This window comes from Lithobates pipiens, unplaced genomic scaffold (genome assembly GCF_037356315.1).
Source record: "Lithobates pipiens isolate NorthernLeopardFrog02 unplaced genomic scaffold, aLitPip1_a1.2 Scaffold_19, whole genome shotgun sequence".
In the NCBI taxonomy this organism is placed as follows: domain Eukaryota; kingdom Metazoa; phylum Chordata; class Amphibia; order Anura; family Ranidae; genus Lithobates; species Lithobates pipiens.
Window position 1 is genome coordinate 413,965,579 of NW_027507764.1, and position 26,295 is coordinate 413,991,873.

At 44.1% G+C, this 26,295-nt stretch overlaps 1 protein-coding gene across 2 annotated transcripts in view; it reads left to right on the forward strand.

Moving 5' to 3' along the window:
• Positions 1-26,295, forward strand: part of LPIN2 (lipin 2) — a 153,497-nt gene that overhangs the window by 34,024 nt on the left and 93,178 nt on the right. For both annotated transcript variants that reach the window (XM_077492525.1, XM_077492524.1), the window contains exons 2-3: positions 21,325-21,525; positions 24,972-25,067. In XM_077492525.1, coding sequence (XP_077348651.1) covers positions 21,334-21,525; positions 24,972-25,067 — 288 coding nt within the window. In that variant the 5' untranslated portion in view covers positions 21,325-21,333. The remainder of the gene's footprint in view (positions 1-21,324; positions 21,526-24,971; positions 25,068-26,295) is intronic.

Genomic DNA, 26,295 nt, shown 5'->3' on the forward strand with positions numbered 1-26,295 from the left:
GAAGCCAATGGAAATCGCAAGCTGAAATCGCAAAAAGTACTACAGAAACTACTTTTTGAAATTGGTGCCGCAACGATTAGGTCAGTGCCATTGCCACTGATTTTGACATGCGATTTGACATGTCAAATGGCACCAGTGTGAACCAGGGCGTGTGTGTGTGTGTGTGTGTGTATATATAATAAAACTCGAATCGCATCCGGCCTCACTGACTAGGCAGAAGCCACGGGCCTCGCCTAAAAACTCCTGCCCACAGCACCACAGGCCGCGCCGGTCCTGGTGGAAAAAAAAAAAAAAAATCTAAAAAAATCGATTTGCTGAAATTTTGAATAGATTTGACCACTCAACTCGATTCAAGATTTAAATCAATTATTTTTTTTTTTTCCCCCAGCCCTAACCGATGGCGGTATTGGTGCCGATACTAAGCATTTGCGCGAGTATTTGTATGTCTGCAAATGCTCCAATACTAAAACTGACACCTTCAGTTCACATGTGCAGACCGGTTTGCAGTGCAATTTCAAAGCACGTTTCAGGTGCGATTCCAATGTGAACTCCCTGCCCCAGTATGTCCAATCAGCCCCTAACCTATCCACCTTTAGGAGATCCCTGAAAACTCATTTTATTCAGGGAAGCCTATCCCACCTAACTGTCCCCGAGCCACCCCCACCAAATCATTCCCCGCATCTATTACCTTTTGGACCACCTTTTAGAATGGAATCTCTACAAGCAGAGCCCTCCTGTCCCTTCTGTATTGAACTGTACTGTAATTGTGCTGCGTAAACTGTTGGCACCATATAAATTGTGTAATATAATAATAATAATAGTATAATAATATTAATAGTGTGTGAGAGTAGAAATCAAAGGCCTTTTTTTTAATCGCACTATGGTCGGCCCACTCGTATGTGAACAGGCTGTAAAAACTCACTAAAATGCACATGAAAACTGATATCTCTGTAAGTGAAATTTGTGCGGTTTTTCCATCCGTTTTCATGCACGTATGGTGTAAAAGAGCCCTAAAAAAAAAAACTCACACGGCACTGGAAATAGAAATCGGCTATTGGTATTGGCAAATATTTGAGCAAAAGTATTGGTACGCGGTATTTATCTGGTATCCGTGCATCTCTACTTATTTGACCTCCTATGTATGCCTTATTGGCTAACCTGGTGTTGACATCCTTGTGAGTCATGGTAGTTCTTTCTCTGCTTATGATAACCTATATATAGCCTTTCCTGTCTCTGCTGGCCTTGCAATAGTTTAGTACTCTTTAAGGCAGGGGTCTCAAAGTGCCAGTCCGTGGACCGGTTACAAATGGCCCGCAGGCAGGGCCAATCCTGGGCTGGGGTGTGGGGTGCACCGTGCAGCGACTGGGATCTCTCTCCCTCTCTCCTGCATGCTGCTGCAGCCCAGCGCCTGCAGCAAAGGAAACGGACACAGCACAGGAGAGCAGATAGAACAGAGCGGAGGGAGGATCTGCCCATCACCCCGCCCACCTAGGCTCTAATGATCGTTCAGAGCTCTTCTCCCTCGAAGGGCTGTGCCAAGATCCAGAGTCCTGCTGCCACCTCAGGGCGGGAGATCATGGCTTTCTCTGGGTGCCCTGCTACTAGGCCTGTGTTGAGCCAGGACCTGACAGGAGGAGAGGACTCGCTGACACCAATTCTAGGGGTTAATATTGCGTCCACTGACACCAATGCTGGGGGGGGTTAATAGTGCGTCCGCTGACACCAATGCTCGGGGTTACTAGTGCGTCCACTGACACCAATGCTCTGGTTCAATAGTGCGTCCACTGACACCAATGCTGGGAGGGGTTAATAGTGCGTCCACTGACACCAACGCTGGGAGGGGTTAATAGTGCGTCCACTGACACCAACGCTGGGAGGGGTTAATAGTGCGTCCACTGACACCAATGCTGGGAGGGGTTAATAGTGCGTCCGCTGACACCAATGCTCGGGGTTAATAGGGTGTCCCCTGACGCTAATGCTGGGGGTTAATAGGGTGTCCCCTGACGCTAATGCTGGGGGTTAATGGGGTGTCCCCTGACGCTAATGCTGGGGGTTAATGGGGTGTCTCCTGACGCCAATGCTGGGGGTTAATGGGGTGTCTCCTGACGCCAATGCTGGGGGTTAATGGGGTGTCCCCTGACGCCAATGCTGAGGGTTAATAGGGCGTCCCCTGACGCCAATGCTGAGGGTTAATAGGGCGTCCCCTGACGCCAGTGCTGGAGGTTAATAGGGCGTCCCCTGACGCCAGTGCTGGGGGTTAATAGGGCGTCCCCTGACGCCAGTGCTGGGGGTTAATGGGGCGTCCCCTGACGCCAGTGCTGGGGGTTAATGGGGCGTCCCCTGACGCCAGTGCTGGGGGTTAATGGGGCGTCCCCTGACGCCAGTGCTGGGGGTTAATGGGGCGTCCCCTGACGCCAGTGCTGGGGGTTAATGGGGCGTCCCCTGACGCCAGTGCTGGGGGTTAATGGGGCGTCCCCTGACGCCAGTGCTGGGGGTTAATGGGGCGTCCCCTGACGCCAGTGCTGGGGGTTAATGGGGCGTCCCCTGACGCCAGTGCTGGGGGTTAATGGGGCGTCCCCTGACGCCAGTGCTGGGGGTTAATGGGGCGTCCCCTGACGCCAGTGCTGGGGGTTAATGGGGCGTCCCCTGACGCCAGTGCTGGGGGTTAATGGGGCGTCCCCTGACGCCAGTGCTGGGGGTTAATGGGGCGTCCCCTGACGCCAGTGCTGGGGGTTAATGGGGCGTCCCCTGACGCCAGTGCTGGGGGTTAATGGGGCGTCCCCTGACGCCAGTGCTGGGGGTTAATGGGGCGTCCCCTGACGCCAGTGCTGGGGGTTAATGGGGCGTCCCCTGACGCCAGTGCTGGGGGTTAATGGGGCGTCCCCTGACGCCAGTGCTGGGGGTTAATGGGGCGTCCCCTGACGCCAGTGCTGGGGGTTAATGGGGCGTCCCCTGACGCCAGTGCTGGGGGTTAATGGGGCGTCCCCTGACGCCAGTGCTGGGGGTTAATGGGGCGTCCCCTGACGCCAGTGCTGGGGGTTAATGGGGCGTCCCCTGACGCCAGTGCTGGGGGTTAATGGGGCGTCCCCTGACGCCAGTGCTGGGGGTTAATGGGGCGTCCCCTGACGCCAGTGCTGGGGGTTAATGGGGCGTCCCCTGACGCCAGTGCTGGGGGTTAATGGGGCGTCCCCTGACGCCAGTGCTGGGGGTTAATGGGGCGTCCCCTGACGCCAGTGCTGGGGGTTAATGGGGCGTCCCCTGACGCCAGTGCTGGGGGTTAATGGGGCGTCCCCTGACGCCAGTGCTGGGGGTTAATGGGGCGTCCCCTGACGCCAGTGCTGGGGGTTAATGGGGCGTCCCCTGACGCCAGTGCTGGGGGTTAATGGGGCGTCCCCTGACGCCAGTGCTGGGGGTTAATGGGGCGTCCCCTGACGCCAGTGCTGGGGGTTAATGGGGCGTCCCCTGACGCCAGTGCTGGGGGTTAATGGGGCGTCCCCTGACGCCAGTGCTGGGGGTTAATGGGGCGTCCCCTGACGCCAGTGCTGGGGGTTAATGGGGCGTCCCCTGGCCCCAGTGCTGGGGGTTAATGGGGCGTCCCCTGGCCCCAGTGCTGGGGGTTAATGGGGCGTCCCCTGGCCCCAGTGCTGGGGGTTAATGGGGCGTCCCCTGGCCCCAGTGCTGGGGGTTAATGGGGCGTCCCCTGGCCCCAGTGCTGGGGGTTAATAGGGCGTCCCCTGACGCCAGTGCTGGGGGTTAATAGGGAGCGTCCCCTGACGCCAGTGCTGGGGGTTAATAGGGAGCGTCCCCTGACGTCAGTGCTGGGGGTTAATAGGGCGTCCCCTGACGCCAGTGCTGGGGGTTAATAGGGCGTCCCCTGACGCCAGTGCTGGGGGTTAATAGGGCGTCCCCTGACGCCAGTGCTGGGGGTTAATAGGGCGTCCCCTGGCCCCAGTGCTGGGGGTTAATAGGGCGTCCCCTGGCCCCAGTGCTGGGGGTTAATAGGGCGTCCCCTGGCCCCAGTGCTGGGGGTTAATAGGGAGCAACCCCTGACGCCAGTGCTGGGGGTTAATAGGGAGCAACCCCTGACGCCAGTGCTGGGGGTTAATAGGGCGTCCCCTGACGTCAGTGCTGGGGGTTAATAGGGCGTCCCCTGACGTCAGTGCTGGGGGTTAATAGGGCGTCCCCTGACGCCAATGCTGGGGGTTAATAGGGCGTCCCCTGACGCCAATGCTGGGGGTTAATAGGGCGTCCCCTGACGCCAATGCTGGGGGTTAATAGGGCGTCCCCTGACGCCAATGCTGGGGGTTAATAGGGCGTCCCCTGACGCCAATGCTGGGGGTTAATAGGGCGTCCCCTGACGCCAGTGCTGGGGGTTAATAGTGTGTCCCCTGACACCAATGCTGTTTTTGAAGTTTGAAAGTTTGCATGCGGCCCCCATGGGATATGAAAACTTGTCTTGTGGTCCTCAGGTAATTTGAGGTCCCTGCTTTAAAGGGGTTGTAAAGGTAAACATTTTTTTCTATGCATTAAGGTGAAAAAAAATCTGACAGTGCCGCCCCCCCGAGGGAGCTTGCATGAATGTGAGAAGTACTTGTGGGGGGATCTGAAGACAGCCGCCAAGGGACCCCAGAAGACCAGGTTCAGGGCCACTCTGTGCAAAACGAGCTGCACAGTGGAGGTAAGTATAACATGTTTCTTATTTAAAAAAAAAATCCCTTTAGAACCCCTTTAACCACTTCCCGACCAGCGCACGACGATGCACGTCGACAGCATGGCACGGGCAGGCATATTGGCGTACATGTACGTCCAATATTCGTTGCCGCCGTGCCATCGGGAACGCGCCGCCGGCGGTGCGCTCCCGCGCTGGTCGGGACCCCCGTGAGTCCGGTCGCGGGACCCGCGGACTCGATCGCCGCGGGCATCCCCACGATCGTCTCACGGAGCGGCCGAATGGAGGAAATGCTGTATAAACAACATTTTCCCATTCTGCCTAGCAACTAGTGACGCTGATCTCTGCTCCATGTGATTGGAGCAGAGATCAGTGTACACTAAATGAAAGCCCAACCCCCCCCACAGTTAGTAACACACCCCTAGGAACACTTAACCCCTACACTGCCACCCACTGGTTAACCCTTTCACTGCCAGTGTCATTTACACAGGAATCACTGCATTTATATAGCGGTGATTACTGTATAAATGACAATGGTCCCAAAAATGTGTCAAAAATGTCCGATGGGTCCCCCCCAATGTCGCAGTCACAATAAAAATCGCAGATCGCCGCCATTACTAGTAAAAAAAAATAATAAAAAATTATTAATAAAAATGCTATAAAACTATCCCTATTTTGTAAACGCTATAACTTTTGCGCAAACCAACCAATAATCGCTTATTGCGATTTTTTTTTTACCAAAAATATGTAGAAGAATACGTATCGGCCTAAATTGAGGGAAAAAAATGTTTTTTTATATATTTTTGGGGGATATTTATTATAACAAAAAGTAAAAAATAATGCGTTTTTTTCAAAATTGTCGCTCTATTTTTGTTTATAGCGCAAAAAATAAAAACCGCAGGGGTGATCAAATACCACCAAAAGAAAGCTCTATTTGTGGGAAAAAAAAGGACGTCAATTTTGTTTGGGAGCCACGTCGCACGACCGCGCAATTGTCAGTTAAAGCGACGCAGTGCCGAATCGCAAAAAGTGGTCTGGTCTTTGACCAGCAAATTGGTCCGGTCTGAAAGTGGTTAAGGAAACGTGTACTGACAATAATGGACCGTCATTCCTTGTTGAAGTCAGTTTGGCGCGGGACTTCTAGAAAGTTTCAGTGCTGCAGTTTGACAAACTTTTGTCACAGTTGCAACTTTTCAATTTGCAGCTCTTTCCTCCATCTCCTGATATCATAAATATTTGATCTGTCTCAGAGCTGTGCTTCATCTTCATAGTACATCGATCATCTAGTCCTACAGAAGACAGGATGTCGGCGCTTCTCCCTTGAAGTCTTTTTAAATGTTTTATAACAAGCTAATGTTCAGAGGAGATTTGATTTCCTCCAGCAACTTTCTGTTTGCCAGCTTGTGAAGCTCTCTAAGCATGGCTCAGATCAGCACTAGAATTGGTACATGCCTCAAATGATTGGTTATGTAACGATTTATTTGAAGTAATGTTCCCCACACAATAACCAGATGAAACGGCAAGATAGAACCCCCCCCCCCCCCCCCCACTTCCTTCATATCGGAGTTCTATGAAGTACTAGGATGCAAGTTTACCACTGAGCATTGCATAGAGATAATGATATTAAAAGATCCGATTACTTTGGGCTGCTATAAAATGTGCTTTGAAGTTTCAGTAGTGCTGGAGTTGTATTTTATTTGTACTATTTGTGACTTTTGTGCATTCCAGTTACCGTATTATTCCACATGAAGGGAAAATGGGGAACCCCAAGGAAAAGTTGATATTAAATAAATACATTGATTTTCTTGTTAAATTGTATAGATGCATTTTTATTTTTTTTATGTAGCCATGCTTTGATTTTAAATTTGTGTCCACAGTTTAATTCAGTTAAGTGGAATTGCAAATGCAGGCCGTTGCACCCAAAATGCAGCATACAGGACTTTTCTACAAAGCACTGGTGTATGCATACCTTATTGTAATGCAATATCTTTTCTCTATGCATTTTGCTGGGGTATGGCTTCACCCTCATAGAACGAGTATGAAGCCTTAGAGCCTGAGAATGGTAACTTCCATCTGAAGCTTCCTCCGAATGTATATAGTTGTGCTCATAAGTTTACATACCCTGGCAAAATTTATGATTTCTTGGTCATTTTCTCAGAGAATGTGAATAACACAAAAACATTTCTTTCACTCATGGTAGTGCTGAAGCCATTTATTAATCAACTGTGTTTGCTCTTTTTAAATCATAATCACAACAGAAACTACCCAAATGACCCTGATCAAAAGTTTACATACCCTGGTGATTTTGGCCTGATAACATGCACACAAGTTTGAATGACACAAAGGGGTTTGAATGGCTATTAAAGGTAACCATCCTCACCTGTGATCTGTTTGCTTGTAATTAGTGTGTGTGTATAAAAGGTCAGTGAGTTTCTGGACTCCTGGCACACCCTTGCATCTTTCATCCAGTGCTGCACTGATGTTTCTGGATTCTGAGTCATGGGGAAAGCTAAAGAATTGTCAAAGGATCTGTGGAAAAAGGTAATGGAACTGTATAAAACAGGAAAGGGATATAAGAAGATATCCAATGAATTGTGAATGCCAATTAGCAGTGTTCAAACTCTAATCAAGAAGTGGAAAATGAGGGGTTCTGTTGAAACCAATCCACGGTCAGGTAGACCAACTAAAATTTCAGCCACAACTGCCAGGAAAATTGTTCGGGATACAAAGAAAAACCCACAAATAACTTCAGGTGAAATACAGGACTCTCTGAACATGCATTGTGGCTGTTTCAAGGTACACACAATAAGGAAGCACTTGAAGAAATATGGGCTGTATGGTCGAGTTGCCAAAAGAAAGCCATTACTACTCAAATGCCACAATATCCCGCTTACAATACACCAAACGGCACAGACAAGCTTCAAACCTTCTGGCACAAAGTCATTTGGAGTGATGAGACCAAAATTGAGCTTTTTGGCCACAACCATAAACACTGCATTTGGTCAACAAGGCCTATGATGAAAGGTACACTATTCCTACTGTGAAACATGGAGGTGGATCACTGATGTTTTGGGGATGTGTGAGCTACAAAGGCACAGGAAATTTGGTCAAAATTCATGGCAAGATGAATGCAGTATGTTATCAAAAAATATTGGAGGAACATTTTCATTCATCAGCCAGGAAGCTGCGCATGGGACATACTTGGACATTCCAACATGACAATGATCCAAAACACAAGACCCAGTCGACCTGTCATTGGCTACAGCAGAATAAAGTGAAGGTTCTGAAGTGGCCATCTCAGTCTCCTGACCTCAATATCATTGAGCCACTCTGGGGAGATCTCAAATGTGCAGTTCATGCAAAACAGCCCAAGAATTTACAGGAACTGGAGGCTTTTTGCCAAGAGGAATGGGCAGCTTTACCATCTGAGAAGATAAAGAGCCTCATTCACAAATACCACAAAAGACTTCAAGCTGTCATTGATGTTAAAGGGGGCAATACACGATATTAAGAACTGGGTTATGTAAACTTTTGATAAGTAATTTGGGTAGTTTGTTGTGATTATGATTTAAAGAGTAAACACAGTTTGATAATAACTGGCTTCAGCCAAACATTAAATATTAGTGAAACAAATGTTTTTGTGGTACCCTTCCTATTCTCTGAAAAATGTCCAAGAAATCATAAATTCTGCCAGGGTATGTACAGAGCACAACTTTATATGAAATCTTTAGAACAGTGGTCTCCAAACTGTGGCCTGGGGGCCAGATGTAGCCCTTTACTTTTATCTGGGGGAAATACTTCATGCACTGATACTAACAATGGGGCATAATTCCCCCAACTGACATCAGCAATGGGGTAAAAGTCTTTCCAATGACACTAAAGATGGGGTACAACTGCCCCTCTGTTTTAGAAAGTTTGGAGATACCTGATTTAGAAGAACTCCCATCAATTTCTCAATGTGTTCCAACAATACATAGCTCATCTATAGCAAAAAATGGTATTGTGCGTAATAAGTATTGTAAATACACGTACACCCGTATGTAGACTCTAAGCCCTTGTACACACGGTCGGAGATTCTGACAACCAAATCCATCGGATTTTGTCCGAAACTGTTGCATACACACGGTCGGACAAAGTTGTCGGAAAATCCGACGTGATTACGTTATTTCGTTACGACGGGACTACGTTCACGCCAGTAGCCAATAGCTTTGGTGTAGGAATTTGATCTGAGCATGCGTGGCACTTTGTCCGATCGGAATTCTCTACACATGATCGGAGTATGTCCGATCGGAGCATTTTGTCGGAAAATTTTACCGGCAAGTTGGAAAAGTTGGTCCGTCGGATACTCAGATGGAAACAGTCCGATGCAGACCACACACAGTCGGAATATCCGACAAAACGGTCCGATCGGACACATTCCGTCGGAATCTCCGACCGTGTGTACAAGGGCTAAGACCCCTAAAGTCTCAGTCCTCTGATAGGATTCATTGGCCAGTAAAAAGGTGCAAGAGCAGGTGGACTGCCTTTTGAACACAGGCCAACACAGGATTTGGGGTTCATCATACACACTTTGAAAGGTTCCCTTTTAAAGCAGATGGGCGTAGATGCAACATGATTCTTAGTTCTTGAATTAGAAGATAAACTGACTTGCATTTTTTTATGCCCTCCAAAATTTAGAAATCAAATTCAGGAATTGGGGGGGGGGGGGGAATCCGCCTAGCTCCCCTCTATACAGTAACCGCTCCTTTTGAGAGGTGTGGCCTCCCAAGCTGTCTGTAGCCTGTCTGCCTGTACCTGCTTAATGACATCCCATAGATTTGAGTGATCTGTTGCTCTTACATTACAGGCATGTCCAATTTAAGTCTATGGGATAAAGTTTAGTGTGAGTGTCTGAAAGCTGAACTGAGCAGATTTTATTTTTTATTTTTTTTAAGAAGCCTGAGCTAGACCCGCACAGGTCCTGACCATGTTGTGCTCTTCTATGCCTAGTGTGGTCCGTGTGTGTGTGTCTATCTATCTATCTATCTATCTATCTATATATATATAATATATTATACTCACACACACATACATTTTTTTGGTTTGCAGAGACCCTAGAGAATAAAATGGTTGTAATTTTCTATGTCAAACTATATCTGTACAGCGGTTTTTTAAATGCAGTTTTTGAGGAAAGAAAATACACTTTTTCATGAATTTTTATGTGAAAATACACACTATATAACCCATTTTTTATTTATTTTTTGGTACCATATAAAAGATGGTGTTACGCTGAATCGATAGACTCAACACATCACGCTTTAAAATTGCAGTTTAGAGTTGCAGAGGAGGTCTAGCGCTAGAATTATTGCTCTTCATGTTTTTTATTTTTTTATTTTTATTTTATTTTTTTACACTGTCTCATTCATTCTAATTTTTGCCTCACTTTTTTCCTATCACAAGAAATGTAAATATCCAGGTCATCTTTATGGATACATCTAGGGTCTGTAAGATCCCAGGTTTCTCCTTTTACTCTGGAAAGCATGAGATAAGTAACAAAAACATTGACCTCATGCTTTACAAAAAAAAAGGCAGTGTTTACATCTGCCTAACCGGAACTGATATCATGATCCCCTCCTGCTGCCTGTAAAAGCAATCCAGCAGCTAATTAGCCACTAGGATTGCTTTTGGATAAAAACGCCACGCCAGCTGTGAAAAGAAACAGTCATAACACCAGGATAACCATTTGCAGCCACACACATGTACGTGATTTGGTGTCAATTGGTTTAAAAAGGTATTTATGCGGCTACTTATTACAAATGGAATGCAGAATAATAAGGCCAGTGAGTAGACATGTAAAGCTTGGTTAGCAAGATGGCCTTTTTTTGTTTTAAGCAAAACCACCCAAGGATCTCTGTGAAGGTGACTGCTTGGTATTAGATTTATGAGACTGCAAAAATTTAATAGAAAAGCGGTAGACTTGACTATACATAATGAACAAATGTAACTTTTTATATTTATTGTTGCATAGAAAATAACTACCACTCCTGAAAGACTTCAGTGTATACCTTTTTTGAGGGTGTCAAGTCCAGATTTGATGGGATATTGATCTGTAACATCTGATGATAATAAATGATTCTCACAATCGATGAGATTCCAGACACTGTTTTTCCCATCTTGTAATTTCTAACCCACAATTTGCACCTCTCTTCCCTAGTATTCATGTCCTCGGACAAATTTAGCATACAGTGCAATGTGTGTTAAACGTTGCTGTCATTGTTGGTTCATAATCTTATTAAGAACACCCACTTCATACGCCTTGCCTTACAAATCTGAACTGATGGAAGCTTTGTGATGTTCATTGCGCTTTGTAACACATTGATATTATCTGTAATGAACTCTGGGGCTTTCATGCCCTCCTTGTATTGTCTGATCCCTGGGGCCCATCAGAACGTGTTCCTTTAATTGACATGTCATCTGCTGAGAAATGGAGAGAAGACTTCCTGCTGTCTAATTAGAGGGACACCATAAGCAATGACGGAGAGGCCTAATTATGTGTTCTGGGCTAAGTTTGAAGGAACTGAATTATTGTTTTGAAGCATTGCAGATGGACAAGTGCCTTCATTTACATCCATCTATGGCCAGAGCCCTTTTCTTATGTATACTGAAATTACCTTTCACTTAGCCATTATCTCCTTGCCTGATAAAAGCTTTCATTGTAAAAATCCCAACGATTATTCTTTACTGGAACAATGTGTTTTTTTGGACTTTGTACCTTAGTTTTACATTAAACCAATAACAAGGTTATATAATTTAAAGTAGAACTAACATTTTTTTTCTTTTTTAAGTTTGGGATAGAGGGATTAGAACATGTCAAGGTGTTTTTTTTTTTTTTAGCCCCCCAGTTCTTTATTTAGCAGGCAACAATATACAATTCTGATTAAATGTGACAGTAGAGGGGACCACAAAAGGGTTCAGATCTATAGAGAGGATTCATCTTTCACATTTCAAATATAACTGGGAAAGTTGTCATGGTTCTATTGTGGTACAAAAAAAGGGGGATAGGGAATTGGACAGGAAACCTCCCCACAGTCCAAGCTCTGCCACTCTTGCCATCAGGAGGTGGTTGAAAGAAACGTCTCTCAGGTTTTTCTTGCTGTCTGTGCCCCATTAGGGAGATTCACCCTCTCTGTGAATTTGTTTACCATTACCACCCAATGTAAAAGAGAATACCCAAATTTGGGTTGTCCCCGGAACAGGAATAGAGAGGAAATCTTTCAACGGGGAAGCTAGTTCTGGTGACCGTGGTGAAAACCAGATATTCCCCCACTTTGGAGAGATTTCCTCCCACTTCCCTTCACCCCGTCTACCATAGCCAAACCGGGAAGTCTCCCTTGTGGGACACATTATTAGATATGCAGCATATAACTGAAGGTAAAGTCCACCCAAAACTAACAATTGGAGCTTTTGGTAAAACTGCCAGACAGTGTTTTATAGTTCCAGGTCCTGTATTAGTTTAGATAAGCCTTGCCTTTCTCAACCTTTACAACACAAAGGAACCCTTGAAATAACTTTCTTGTCTTAGGGAACTCTTGCTAATAATTACAATATCTTTAACTCATGATACATTATTGTGATGGACATTGGGAAGAATGACCCTTACACTTGTCATTGGAAATAATGACCTCCTTACAGACCGCTAAAAATATCATTGATGTCATCAGGAACTTATCTGAGAGGCAGAAATTGGTTATTGCTCAAGGAACTCCTCGCAAACCTCTGGCGGAACCCTGGTTTAAATCGGTGAACCTTCTTTCCTGGTTGTGCACACTTGCCGTTAGGAGGAGATATCGCTCTCCCTGTTCCATTCTTTTATTTAAAACTATGGAGAATTCAAAGGTACACAATGAAGATCTATACACGAGGGAGATCTGACTGTTGGACTATCCAAGTGATATAGGAACCCAACCCACAGTGCTCCTACTGGACTGAACTTTTGCTTGTTCCAGGGCCTTTGTGTGATCATTTTTTTTATATATTTTTGTATCTGTTTAACATAAAATATTGGACATAGGCAAAGTTTTCTAATTTCTGTATGTAAAACACAAGCAAGTTGGGCACACTCATGGTTTTACCTGCAATATCTAGACAGCAATGACTACTTGTGGAATCCCATGACACCCTGCCAAGTCTTTACTCCAAACCTCCAAACTCCTCTATAATCCCCCCCCCCCCCATCCAACTTTCACAGGTGCACAACAGGTATCACAGAAGCAACCAACTGTGCCTTATATCCACACCAAATTCAGTAGCAGTTCTGGGACTTTTCTCTACGTTGATGGGAATATCCCATTTACTGGTACACATGATGGAACTCCTGGATATGGGAGTATGTGAGCTCCTTCTGTTGTGCATTGCTTGCCAGGCTCGAACATTCACCTGAGAAGGTAGACAGCATCAGTAAACCTGTGTAAGTTCTAATGCAGAGCTTACATTGGATTTGACTTCTGTTGGAATGGAGCAGGGCAGGGCTGTGTGCGGGGATTGTAAGTATAAGTTAGTCCAACTAGGTTTGGACAGTAAGAGACTGTCGTTTGCTTTGAATGGGCAACCTAAGAGTATCTTAAAAATTAAATGTTGACAATGGAGAAAGATCTTTTTATATTGTGTGTGTGTGTGTGTGTGTGTGTGTGTGTGTGTATATATGTGTATATCTCTCTCTCTTGATGTGTTGTGATTTTTTATTTTTTTTTTTATATATATTCCATCATTTTTCGAGGGTTTGTACTTGGAAGTGAGTTGGTTTCTTTAATTGTAAGCTCCATGCAGTAATAACAAATTCATGAAAGTATCACTAAATGCAAGTAAAAAAAATAAATAAAAATAAATAAACTATTTGATATGTAATGTATAGTGTATAAGGACCAGTGTCAACCGGTTGTAGGCTGCTTTGAGCTTACATTTCACAGTTTGAATTCTGAATGACCTCAGAAGCATCTCAATGACTGGTGCATTTGAAGTGCAGTAAACCACCTTCTGATCTGAATCAAGCTGATTTTATATTCCCATTGACCTGTATGGGGAGAGAAGCAGTTCTGATCAGAACAAAAACCCATTGACGCGGGCCCTAAAAGTGTCAATAAATATTTCTTGTAGGTCCAAAGTCTCAATCCACATAACAGTAAGAAAGTGCTGCCAGTTCTTAAAGGTGAAGTACAGCCAAAGCTTGGATCTGTTTTCAGCAGTTAGCAGGTTGAAGTCCGCTGTCTGCTGACATGACCGAGCCGGTTCAGGCTCTGGCAAGATCGTGACACTTAAGTTGGGATCTGCCCACGTGCCTGCATCGGCACTCAGCCTCTTATTGACCTGATGGGAGCCTGAGCTGGCCGCTCCCGATTCCTCCACAGCCCAGCGTTCCAGTAAGCAAGGAGTTGGCAGAGCAGTGACTGACAACCGCAAGCTCCCTGTTCAGGGAGCTGTGAAAACAAAGCGATCTGCGGTGTTGGATCGCTTGGTTTTCCGGTGTTGGATCGCTTGGTTTTCTGGTGCTGGTTTTCTTGGTTCTCAGTGTTAAAGCCAGCAGGGGGACCGATGCTGCACCCACCTAGGTAAGTATAAATCTGCAAAAACCCCATACTTCTTTTTCTGGTGTTGGATCGCTTGGTTTTCTGGTGTTGGATCGCTTGGTTTTCTGGTGTTGGATCGCTTGGTTTTCTGGTGTTGGATCGCTTGGTTTTCCGGTGGTTTTCCGGTGTTGGATCGCTTGGTTTTCCGGTGTTGGATCGCTTGGTTTTCCGGTGTTGGATCGCTTGGTTTTCCGGTGTTGGATCGCTTGGTTTTCCGGTGTTGGTTCGCTTGGTTTTCCGGTGTTGGTTCGCTTGGTTTTCCGGTGTTGGATCGCTTGGTTTTCCGGTGTTGGATCGCTTGGTTTTCCGGTGTTGGATCGCTTGGTTTTCCGGTGTTGGATCGCTTGGTTCTCCGGTGTTGGTTTGCTTGGTTCTCAGTGTTAAAGCCGGCAGGGGGACCGATGCTGCACCCACCTAGGTAAGTATAAATCTGCAAAAACCCCATACTTCTCTTTTAAAGCTGAAGTTTAGCTATATAAAAAAAAACTGTGTAGCTTTAGTTACGTTTATTATACTAATGAAGTATTTCCCCCATTGTGCAGACAGCTGGATTCTGAAATCTTCACTGCAGGGATGAATGAAATACTTATATATAGCGCACAATGCGAACTGAATCGCCTCTAGGGATGTTCTCTGTCTATGATTACTAATGAGAGAAAAATGCTTCCCTGATGACACTTCTTGTAGCACATCTATGAATAAGGCTGAGTTCACACCGCTGCGGGTGGGAGACAGTGCAAATCACATCCGATCTGTCTGTGCGATGCGAGTTCAGCCATACAGATAGTATGGCTGAATTCGCATCGCACCCGCCGCAAACTCGCACAGGACCCTTTTTTTGGTCCGCAGCAGAATCGGATCGCATGGGTGTTCACACCATGCGATCCGATTCCTGTCCGAGTTTGCAGATCGCACTGCGATATGCGGACTGGTCTGGGGGTGTCATTAAGATTTCATTGACACTCCCAGCAGTCCGCATAGGGCAGTGTGAACTGCCGGCGGGAGGCATGCGATGCGGGAAAACGCCGCGGATTTGCGGCGTTCCCGCATCGCTATGGTGTGAACCTAGCCTAAAAGAGTGCGCTCAGTCACAGGATTCTCTCCTCTATTCAGAGATCAGATTACAAGCTGTGTAATTAGTGAAAGAACTTCTCAATTGAGGAGCCCCCATCAGACTATCTGTACTGCTGTTCTGCCTGAAGACAGGTGTTCTATCAAAGTGCAAGTGAAGTGACGTTCTGTCGCGGCCATCTTGGTACACCCGCACTCAGCCACACTAAGCCTACAGTCTGAAGTCTCGAAGCGAATATATTTTTACACCCACCGAAGTCTTGCATTTCACACTTATTTTTTACCAGTAAACTGAGCTTATATCGTGAAATACAGGATTTTGAAATCCCCCAAGCTGTTTTGATGTTGAATCTTAAAAGCAGCAGTGTTCTGTCAGATAAGCAAACCTGTGAGATCCGCAGGCTTTTAAAATTCAACATCAAAACAATGTCAAAGATTTCAAGATACTGTGTTTCACTATATAAACTCAGTTTACTGGTAAAAGTAAGTGTAAAATGTAAGACTTCGGTGGCTGTAAAAAGATGTCCGCTTGCCGCCTTCTGACTGTAGGCTTACTGCAGGTGAATGTGGGGTGTACCAAGATGGCCACGACAGAAAGTCACTTCTGTTTTTTCTGGTGGATAGCGGCTTTCTGACAGGACACCGGCAGCATATAAATCGGAAGTAAGTCACTGTAAAAAACAAAAAAACTTTCCCCATAAAATAATTGCATAATGTGCTAGGATGCATTGCATATTAACACAGTATGAAATACTTGCCTTAAAATGAAGCCCTCCGTCACCGCTGAGAGGGCTTCCATCTTCCCCTGCTCTTCCTTTCCAGGTTTGCTGTGGACTCCGGCTGTGTGAGTGGCTGGAGTGGTGATGACGTCACTCCTATGCATGCACATGGAAGCCCTCGCTTGGCACTGTGCTCTGAAGTTCCGGCATGGTAAGCTGGACCTTGAGGGGGCATGCTCCGGTGACGTCAGCAGCTGTATCCAGGGTGAATATCTCCTAAACAGTGCCGTTTTTAGAAGATATTCATTTTACTTACAGGAAAGCCTTAGTATAGGCTTACCTGTTAGTAAAATAAAAAATAAAAAACACAAAGCAGACTCTGCTGCTGCTTTAATCACTGTAGCGCTGGAAGTTCAGAGACAGAAAGAGGACCGGCATCTCTGCAGTGAAAATTTCTTTGGGGGGGCAGTAAAAACGTGTGGTTGTACCATGTTTGTGACGTTACCCATTAAGCTGCAAAGGCTGCAGGCCAGGCACGATGCTTTGCAAAAATGATCCCTCTTTTGCATTTGGCGGGCACAACTGCCCACCGAACATGACTTCTTTAACTGAACAGAGCCCGCCAAACACAAAAGATCATTTTTGCAGACTTTCGTGCCTGGTCTGCAGCAGGTGCACAACCCTGTCCGTTGCCTTTACAGCTTAACGGGGAGCATCACAAATGTGGCACAACCACACGTTTTTACTGCCCCCCGCTCCCCCCAACCAGTAATGTAAATCAGGCCTAAAAAGTAAAATGGGTTCAATTAAGATAAGTCTGGCTGCAATATATGGTATTGCCTAGATGACTATAGTTCAGCGGAGTTCACTACTGGAAGTAAACCAAAGATTTTTATGTTTTTGTTATATAGTCTTGATTAGTGAAATACAGTTCTGTTTGTTTGTTCCTCTTTGGTCTTGGCAAAGTGGGACCCTAAGATAACCAGGCGAAATGATGAGTGTCAGCTGATCAGAGAGTGAATACCTGGAAATGTCCGATAGCTGGGCGGACGCAGGACCAGCTACTGAGTCTGCAGTTTGTAGAGTTTATCTTGCAATCCAGAGCAGGGCAGGATGTGGAGTCGCTCGCCACAAAAATATCCACGTCTTTAACTTAAAGCGGAAATGGATCATTTTTCAATGGCTTTGCTGCAGTTTGTTCAACTTTTTATTTTATTTTTTGTAGATTTTAAAAATGTAATGTTATGTTTGTCAGCAAAGGAGAAAGAAGTGTCGTCTCTATAAATCAGCTGGTTTTCTAATCCGTTTTATCTTTATGTGGTCACTGTAGTCATTTTTTTTATTTACTGAGCCTCTGAGGACCACACCACAAATTGCTTCCTTTGTTTCTACAGTGATTATTATCAGTGAGTAACATCACCAGTGTTTCCTCTTTACTACTACAAGTCAGGGCTGATGGATGTTATGCAGGTCAGTACCTGTCTAATGGGGAGAGTGGGAAGTACCCATGTGCTACCACTCGTACTAATACATACAGTTGTGCTCATAAGTTTACATACCCTGGCAGAATTTATGATTTCTTGGCCATTTTTCAGAGGATATGAATGGTAACACAAAAACTTTTCTTTCACTTATGGTTAGTGTTTGGCTGAAGACATTTATTATCAATAAAATGTATTTACCCTTTTTAAATCATAATAGAAATGACCCAAATGACCCCGATCAAAGGTTTACATACCCTGGTGATTTTGACCAAAAAGGGGTCTGAATGGCTATTAAAGGTAACCAGCCTCACCTGTGATCTGTTTGCTTGTAATTAGTGTGTGCGTATAAAAAGGTCAATGAGTTTCTGGACTCCTGACAGACCCTTGCATCTTTCATCCAGTGCTGCACTGATGTTTCTGGATTTTGAGTCATGGGGAAAGCAAAGGAATTGTCGGAGGATCTGCGGGAAAAGGTAGTTGAACTGTATAACACAGGAAAGGGATATAAAAAGATATACAAGGAAATGAGAATGCCATTCAGCAGTGTTCAAACTCTAATCAAGACGTGGAACATGAGGGGTTCTGTTGAAACCAAACCACGGTCAGGTAGACCAACTAAAATTTCAGCCACAACTGCCAGGAAAATTGTTTGGGATGCAAAGGGAAACCCACAAATAACTTCAGGTGAAATCTCTGAAAACATGTGGTGTGACTGTTTCAAGATGCACAATAAGGAGGCAGAAAGATGGGTTGCATGATCAATTCGCCAAAAGAAAACCATTACTTCGCAAATGCCACAAAGTATCCCGCTTACAATACGCCAAACAGCACAGAGATGAGCCTCAAACCTTCTAGTACAAAGTCATTTGGAGTGATGAGACCAAAATTTCACTTTTTAACCACAACCATAAACCCTACATTTGGAGAGGAGTCAACAAGGCCTATGATGAAAGGTACACCATTCGTACTGTGAAATACGGAGGTGGATCGCTGATGTTTTGGGGATGTGTGAGCAACAAAGGCACAGGAAATTTGGTCAAAATTGATGACAAGATAAATGCAGTATGTTATCAAAAAATACTATCAGCCAGGAAGCTGCGCATGGGACGTACTTGGATATTCCAACATGACAATAATCCAGAACACAAGACCAAGTCGACCGGTCATTGGCTACAGAAGACTAAAGTGAAGGTTCTGGAGTGGTCATCTCAGTCTCCTGACCCTAATATCATGTGCAGTTCATGCAAGACAGCCTAAGAATTTACAGGAACTGGAGGATTTTTGCCAAAAGGAATGGTCAGCTTTACCATCTGAGTTTAAGCTGTCGTTGATGTTAAAGGGGCAAAACATGGTATTAAGAACTGGGGTATGCAAACTTTTGATCAGGGTCATTTGGTTAGTTTCTGTTGTCATTATGATTTAAAAAGAGTAGACACAGTTGATTGAAAAATAAATGGCTTCAGCCCAACACTAACCATGAGTGAAAAAAGTTATGTTCATATTCTCTGAAAAATGGCCAAGAAATCGTGAATTCTGCCAGGGTATGTAAACCTATGAGCACAACTGTATAGGATCCAATGTACTGTATGAAAAAACATTTCTTGTTGACCATGTCATCCCTTCAGAATCCTTGTTTCATGGTCTACCTTGCTTTAAGTGAAGCTGATTGGCAAGATGAAATCTTCTTGTAGTTGCTTACATGCCCCATTAAGCTCCCTATGTATCTCACTCATAGTAAGTCAGCAAGTGACAAACAATCCAGAGCACTCAACCCAATTTCATTGAGTGCAGAGAAGGAATGTGTGCATTGTTGACCGTGATGTGAAATGAAGTAATTGTTTGTCAATAAGGCTGGCCATACACATTAAGATTTATCTTATTCAGCCCGTTTCACCCATCCACGCTATTGGACAAATCTGCTTTGATGGCTGTTGTATTCTGGCAGCAGCTGTCCGAATAAGCCAACAATGTCTGCATCAAATTGGATGCAGGCGTGTTTGGCCAAGAATATTTTGCCTGGTTCCTTCAACAGGTAGGTTGAAAAATTGACCTTTGTGGAGTCAGGTGATGCTGACAGGGCCACACACTGAACACATTTTGGCCAATCCAGCGGGAATCCATCTAAACTTGACCTGTGTACGGACCGTTTAAAGTAGTAGTAAACCCTCAGTGTTATAAAATAAATAATTCCAGTCATTGGCATATACATAGTTACACTGTTCCAAGCTGAACCAATGTAACTATTTATATGATGTACCTGGCCGATGCTGCTGGAAAGCACTGAAGTAGACACAGCTACTTCCAGTGATATCCACTTGCTTCCAGGTCCCGTGCTGAGTGGCCAGCTTGGTACATGTGGACACAGGAGGTCAGCCGCCCAGCACGGGCACCATTTTAAAGAATTATGGTTATTTTTTGACTGATGGCAAAGCGTTCTGGTAGGATGAGTTGGAGAGCTTGATGTCGCCATACCACCGCCTCACCTCATTCAATCATAGAATGTTTTCGGAATACATCAGCCTAGCTGCACAGCACAGAACCTGGAAGCAAGAGAAGATCACTGAAGGTAGTAGTGTCTACGTGAGTGATTTTCAGTGGCATCGACCAGGTGTGCCATATGCTTGGTTACATTGGTGTAAGCTTGATGCTGGTACCTTGACCAATTCTTTAAAATGTTGAGGGAAGCTTTTCAAAACTGGACCAGCTGTATATGGCAGGCAATCTGCTTCTGGCTTTTTATTTTGCAAAGCTTAACTGAACAAGCTGAAGTTGCAATCTGATTGGTTGCCACGCACGTCTGCCCCAGATTCCCTCCATTGAGCACAGGAAAGCGTTAACACTGGAAAGTTCAGTCTAAAGTCGTCATTGGTTTAGAAGTGGTAGAAGGATGGAGAAGCAGGGGAGTGCCCTGCCATCCTAGGATACAGTGCTGTGCATTTCTGTTGATGCACACAGTGTAGGGAAACGCAACTCTGGTCCTTGCTGCATGCAGGGGTGGTTGCATGGGATGCTGCAAGAGAAAGGAGCCACCCTGAAACAGGAAATGATCTGCTTTTATTTATTCATGTAAAACCTTTGTCCCAAAAGGAAAAAATCTGTTTGTTGTAACTGCTTGTGTACCTTCAGTGTTAGCTGGAGTTTGGCTTCAATTTGTTAGTGTATCTATATCTGCTAGTTCATCTAAAGCTCCCATTTTCCCAGACTGACGATGCTGATGTCTAAAGGTGCCCCTGTTCTCCTTCATCCAGAGTGGGGGCACTCTAATACAGGAGGTGTCTTACTGGCTAGATCAAGAGTCTCAAACTGGCGGCCCTCCAGCTGTTGCGAAACTACAAGTCCCATGAGGCATTGCAAGGCTGACAATTACAAGCATGACTCATCAGGCAAAGGCATGATGGGACTTGTAGTTTTGCAACAGCTGGAGGACCACCAGTTTTGGGCTAGATTACCAGGTGAAAACAGAAGGAAAAGGTAAAAAGAAACAAAAAAAACAAAAAACAAATGTGGCTAATGATTTGTAAGCTGCAATATATTACACTTTTTTGATTTTAATAATGCTTTAAACTGGGACATGGGTAAGGATTAAAATGTCAACAAGTTGTATACTTGTTTAGTGAATAAATTCACTTTTGAACTTGCTTAAAAAACTGAGTTTAATATCACTAAGTTTTCTAGCTATGCCACTTCACAAGGGTCATTTACATCAAATAATCTGAAGTTCACATTTTCTTGTTTTCTTTGAGTCGTCTTTCTTAATGCAATTTTTTTTTTTTTTCTAGTCGCAAACCATGAACTATGTTGGGCAACTGGCCGGGCAGGTCCTGGTTACTGTGAGGGAACTGTATAAAGGAATCAACCAGGCTACCCTTTCAGGCTGCATCGATGTGATTGTGGTACAGCAGCAAGATGGCACTTCCCTGTGCTCACCTTTCCATGTCCGCTTTGGGAAGTTGGGAGTTCTTCGGTCCAAGGAAAAAGTGGTAAGTCCATTTGGCATTGTGCTGTCGCTTGCAAAGACTTTTTACATAACATCGCATGGTTAGTAGAGCGGGTCGCCTGGAGCTTTCCATTTTTTTTTTTTTTTTTTTTTTTTTTTTTTTTTTTTATTCATTCAGTCCTGCTGGGTTGAATGGCAACACAGCTGGGGTGGCAGATTCACATGCGCATGCCCCATACCTGGAAAATAGAACATCGTGTTCGTGATCCAGTGTGGCATGGCTACCCTGCCGCAGTATAAGTGTGGAGGGTGGTCCTGAAGTGGCTATATTAGAAAAATGGAGAAACCCCCTAGAAGTGGGACTTTATAGGTACTACCATATTCAGATACGTAAGAAAATATATATATAAAAAATGTTTTATTATACAAAAAAATACATAATTTCAATATCACAGAAACATATAAACAAGGATGCATAACAATACACAAAAAATCATGGATAGGTGTAATGGAGTAACCCAAACCCAACGACGTTTCAGAGATTAGTCGTATTCTCCTTCATCAGGGTTTTTTTTTCGGGTAACACCATATATCCTAATCACTAGATGGGTACATTCTAGCATCCAAAACAATTTTAAAATAAATGCAGAAGAGACATCCTGATGCAGGGGCCAATCTGAATCCCGTCCAACCAGATATTCTTTTAAGAGTATATAGATGGTAAACAAGAAGAAGGAGAATTGGAAAAGACAATGGAATAATATTGTATTCCCCCACTTAATCACCTATCCTATCAGCCACACTGCAGTCCAAAATATCGAACCAACAGGGGGGCCTACATGTGCACTGGGACCCAGAAGAGGCTGGAGAATCTTAGTCAAACAGTGATGTTGCTTACAGACCACTAATAAACAGGACCGGGACGCATCAAAGGCCCTGGGGTCCCATGAAGTTGTACCCACTGCACAGACTGGGTTCAAGCCACGGCCCCACCAAGTATGCCAAAACCAGTGTCCGTCTCCAAGCTTGGCTTGGAGACGGACATCAAGTGATTAGGATATATGGTGTTAACCGAAAAAAGAAAAAACCCTGATGAAGGAGAATACGACTCCTCTCTGAAACGTCGTTGGGTTTGGGTTACTCCATTACAACTATCCATGATTTTTTGTGTATTGTTATGCATCCTTAATTATTTATGTTTCTGTGATATTGTAATTATGTATTTTTTTTTGTATACTAAAACATTTTTCATATATATATTTTCCTACGTATGTGAATATGGTAGTACCTATAAAGTCCCACTTCTAGGGGGTTTCTCCATTTTCTATCCTCCTGGGGATGTGGTACACCTTTTATAGCAGATTTATTTCAGATAGCTCTGAAGTGGATATATTGGAGCATTGTTACGGTATGTTTACACAATTTGTTAAAGCAGCCCATTCATTTTTCCATCTCATCCAGCTTTTTTCACAAATGAACAGATTTCTCCATCCACACAAATGTAGATGGAGGAATACCCCCTTCTAGGACGTTGTATTCTTACAGCTTAACCCGCCACTGTCAGAAAACACTGATCAGTAGCCACCAGTCTACAGAAGTTTTTCAGCTTGTCTGTTCAACATAGCATTCAAATCACCATTGCCTAGTCAGCATTCTTCCCTCTGACCTCTAGTCTAAGGGGCATTTTCCAAATCACTCACTACTGGGGGTTCACTGAGACCTGAAAAATATTTTAAGGATTACTCTGGGGTAAAAATGTTGAGAGAGACTGTCCTCTCTGGATTCCCACTTTGGGGATATCTTTCTCCCCCAAAATCCGTAATTTGCACCATGTCACAAGTCTTCTGGAGTTCCTGAACTCTGTGAAGGACCTCCATTCTTCAACTTTTTTTTCTGATGTTTCTTCTACCGCTTTCGACTACTTTGTTTTTCCATGTAGCCCCGTTGTTCTCATGTTTCAAGATCATGCTTGACCTAATTTTATTATTTTTATGTTAACTTTTCTCTGTTTTTCTTCTGGTGTCTTTTGCCCCCTCATCCTGTCTATGTTGGACCTTTACTTTTACTTTTTTTTTTTTCCCCATTTAGTTTGCAATTAATCATGTCTGTCATGTTCACGTTTTTCTGACTTCCTGTTGATAATCTCATATATAATCATGTTTTTCATTAATATTGATGTCCCCAAATTCAGTAAATGCAAAAATTGTGTTGTAAATAGGCAATATTTGAAGATTTGCTAAAATATGTGCATTTATTATTATTATTTTATTTTTTTTCAAAAGGTGTACTTATCCTTTCATAATCCTCTCCAAGCACTGATCTATTGAGAACTCTTGTCATTGTTTTTTTTTTTTTTTTTTTTTTTTTAAACCACTTGAGTACCAGGCAGGCCACTTTTTTTTCGACACATACTTGCACAGGTTTAACAATGTTCATTCAATCCACAATCCAGTACATTAAGGATGCTTCACACTACATAAAATTGCATTTAACATTGTTTTCTGAAAAAAGTACCTGAATTGGCCCCTTGTAATATCCTACCCATCAGCATTTGAAATGTAGCAAAAGCAGAGGCATTGACAACTGAGCAGTAAACTGTCCATTGTTTGTAATTATATACATGATTCTGTGGTTGATGGATCATAAAAGGGGCATTTGATTTTGTAAATGAACAAGTGAGGATTTGTATGGGAAAGTTGAAGAGATGTAGGCAAAAGGATGTTCTGGAAGTGGTGAAGGGTAGAGGTAAGAGAACACGAACCAAGCCTTTCTTAATGTATCCTCCTGCCTATGAAGGGAGGGAAAGGGAGTAGAGCTCTCCATTCGCCATTTCGTTGACTAAATGCTAGGCCATTTTTTTTTTTTTTTTCCAGTGTTGTGATACTTTGATAATTACTTGGCTATGCACCACTGTTCCTGAATAAATTTGGGTACCCCAAGCGACTTGCTATGGGGGCACTCAAAAGGCAGGAAGAGCCAGGAGCGCCAGCTGGGTACCTCAGAAGAGGAGCATTCTGTTATTTAAAAGAAAAAAAAAAAAAAACCTTATAATCACTTTAAAACTGCTGTCCCTGTTCCCGTTGGGTAGATTCATTCTTTTTTTTGTTTTCCTGGTGACAATTTTCGCTGGGACAAGAAAGTGATGGCATGTCCAGAATGTTATCACTGGAACATGAAGTGCGTGAACTCTTCCAGTTGGGGCGATCATTCTCATGACAACTGTTTAAGACAGGATTTGCGCTCACTTTGGAGGGACTTTCTCGTTCAAGTGAAATGTAAAGGGAAATTTTCCAATGGGGCACAGAAATCAAAAAGACTACCTGACGGGATTTAAAAACTTTCATTTTCTAACCAAAAATTTAAAGTGTCTTGAGAGAGACTTTAATTTTGCTTATTCACCTCACTATGATGCATCATGGTTAAATAATTTTGCCTAATGTAGCAGTTTGCTTTTTAAAAAGCTAAATGCTCTTTTCTTTTGTGCGTTAGATTGATATAGAAATCAATGGAGAACCTGTGGATTTGCACATGAAGCTTGGTGATAACGGTGAAGCATTTTTTGTAGAAGAAACTGAAGAAGAAGATGTAAGTGTTGTGGAATATTTTCTTCCCTGTACAACTATGTATAAGTCTGATGTATGTACTGGGGGTTCACACAAAGAAGATAAAGGGGAATTCAAACTAATGTTATATTTTAGGCAATCTCAAGGGCAGGAAAATACGATTTATGTATATTCTGCTGAGCAAATCTGCACTGTTCATCTGTAATCCCTTCTAAAGCAATAACATTCCTTAGTTTAAACATGAGATAATTTAATGCTGCTAGTTTGAATGCAGAGCTGGATTTTTCAAAAGGCTGTCTGGGCAGGAACCTAGGGGTCCTAAGGGCATCCAGGGGGCCAAGCTACAACCTTAATGCTACTGCAGTAAATCAGGGAATTGGCCAAGTTCGTCAAAGCTGTACACTAGTTTGTCATTTCACAAGGGAGGATGCACGCAGTTATACGCAGTTCGTGTCTGATGAGCCAGTCTTAAATCCCTAAAATTAAGTCATGAAGATTCCATCTTGGTTAAATTGTTTTCCAGCTCATAAATAAAAAGTGAAAACTCTTGGGGTGGTCAGCTGTAATGAAAACTCTGCCACCATAAGTTTTCTGCAGAATATGAAACTTGTTTAAATTCATGAAAATTATTTGAGAAAAAGAGATATGTATGTATTTGTATGAAAGTGAAAATGTTCTGTCCTAGTAATAATGGTAAAATGTGCACAGAAATGCCTGCATATCGTCCTAATCTGCCTCTTCCTCCTCCGCGGTGATGTTCTGTCTTCTCTCCTCCGTGCAGCCTCTTCTGGGTAATGGGTCGCGCTGTGTTCTGGGAACTGTGTGTCCCAGAACACAGCATGTCCCATTCACAAAGCGCTGCGCGACTCGCGCATGCGCAGTAGGAAATGGACGGTGAAGCCGCAAGGCTCCACTGCCTGTTTCCCTTAGTTGAAATGGTGGCGCCGGGAGCCGAGGGACGGGTCGGCCTCGGGCGGCCGACTTCACGGGCGCCCTGGACAGGTAAGTCTGCTTATTAAAAGTCAGCAGCTACAGTGTTTGCAGCTGCTGACTTTAAAAAAATTTTTTTAAAGCTGGCCCTCCTCTTTAAGACACCCCATATAGCAATTGGGTCATTCACATTTTTTTCTAAAAGTCAGCAGCTACAAATGCTGCAGGTGCTGACTTTTAAAATATGGACACTTGCCTGTCCAGGGCGCCCACGATGTCCTCACCTGAAATCTTTACCTCGGCTCTTGGGTGGAGGTTCT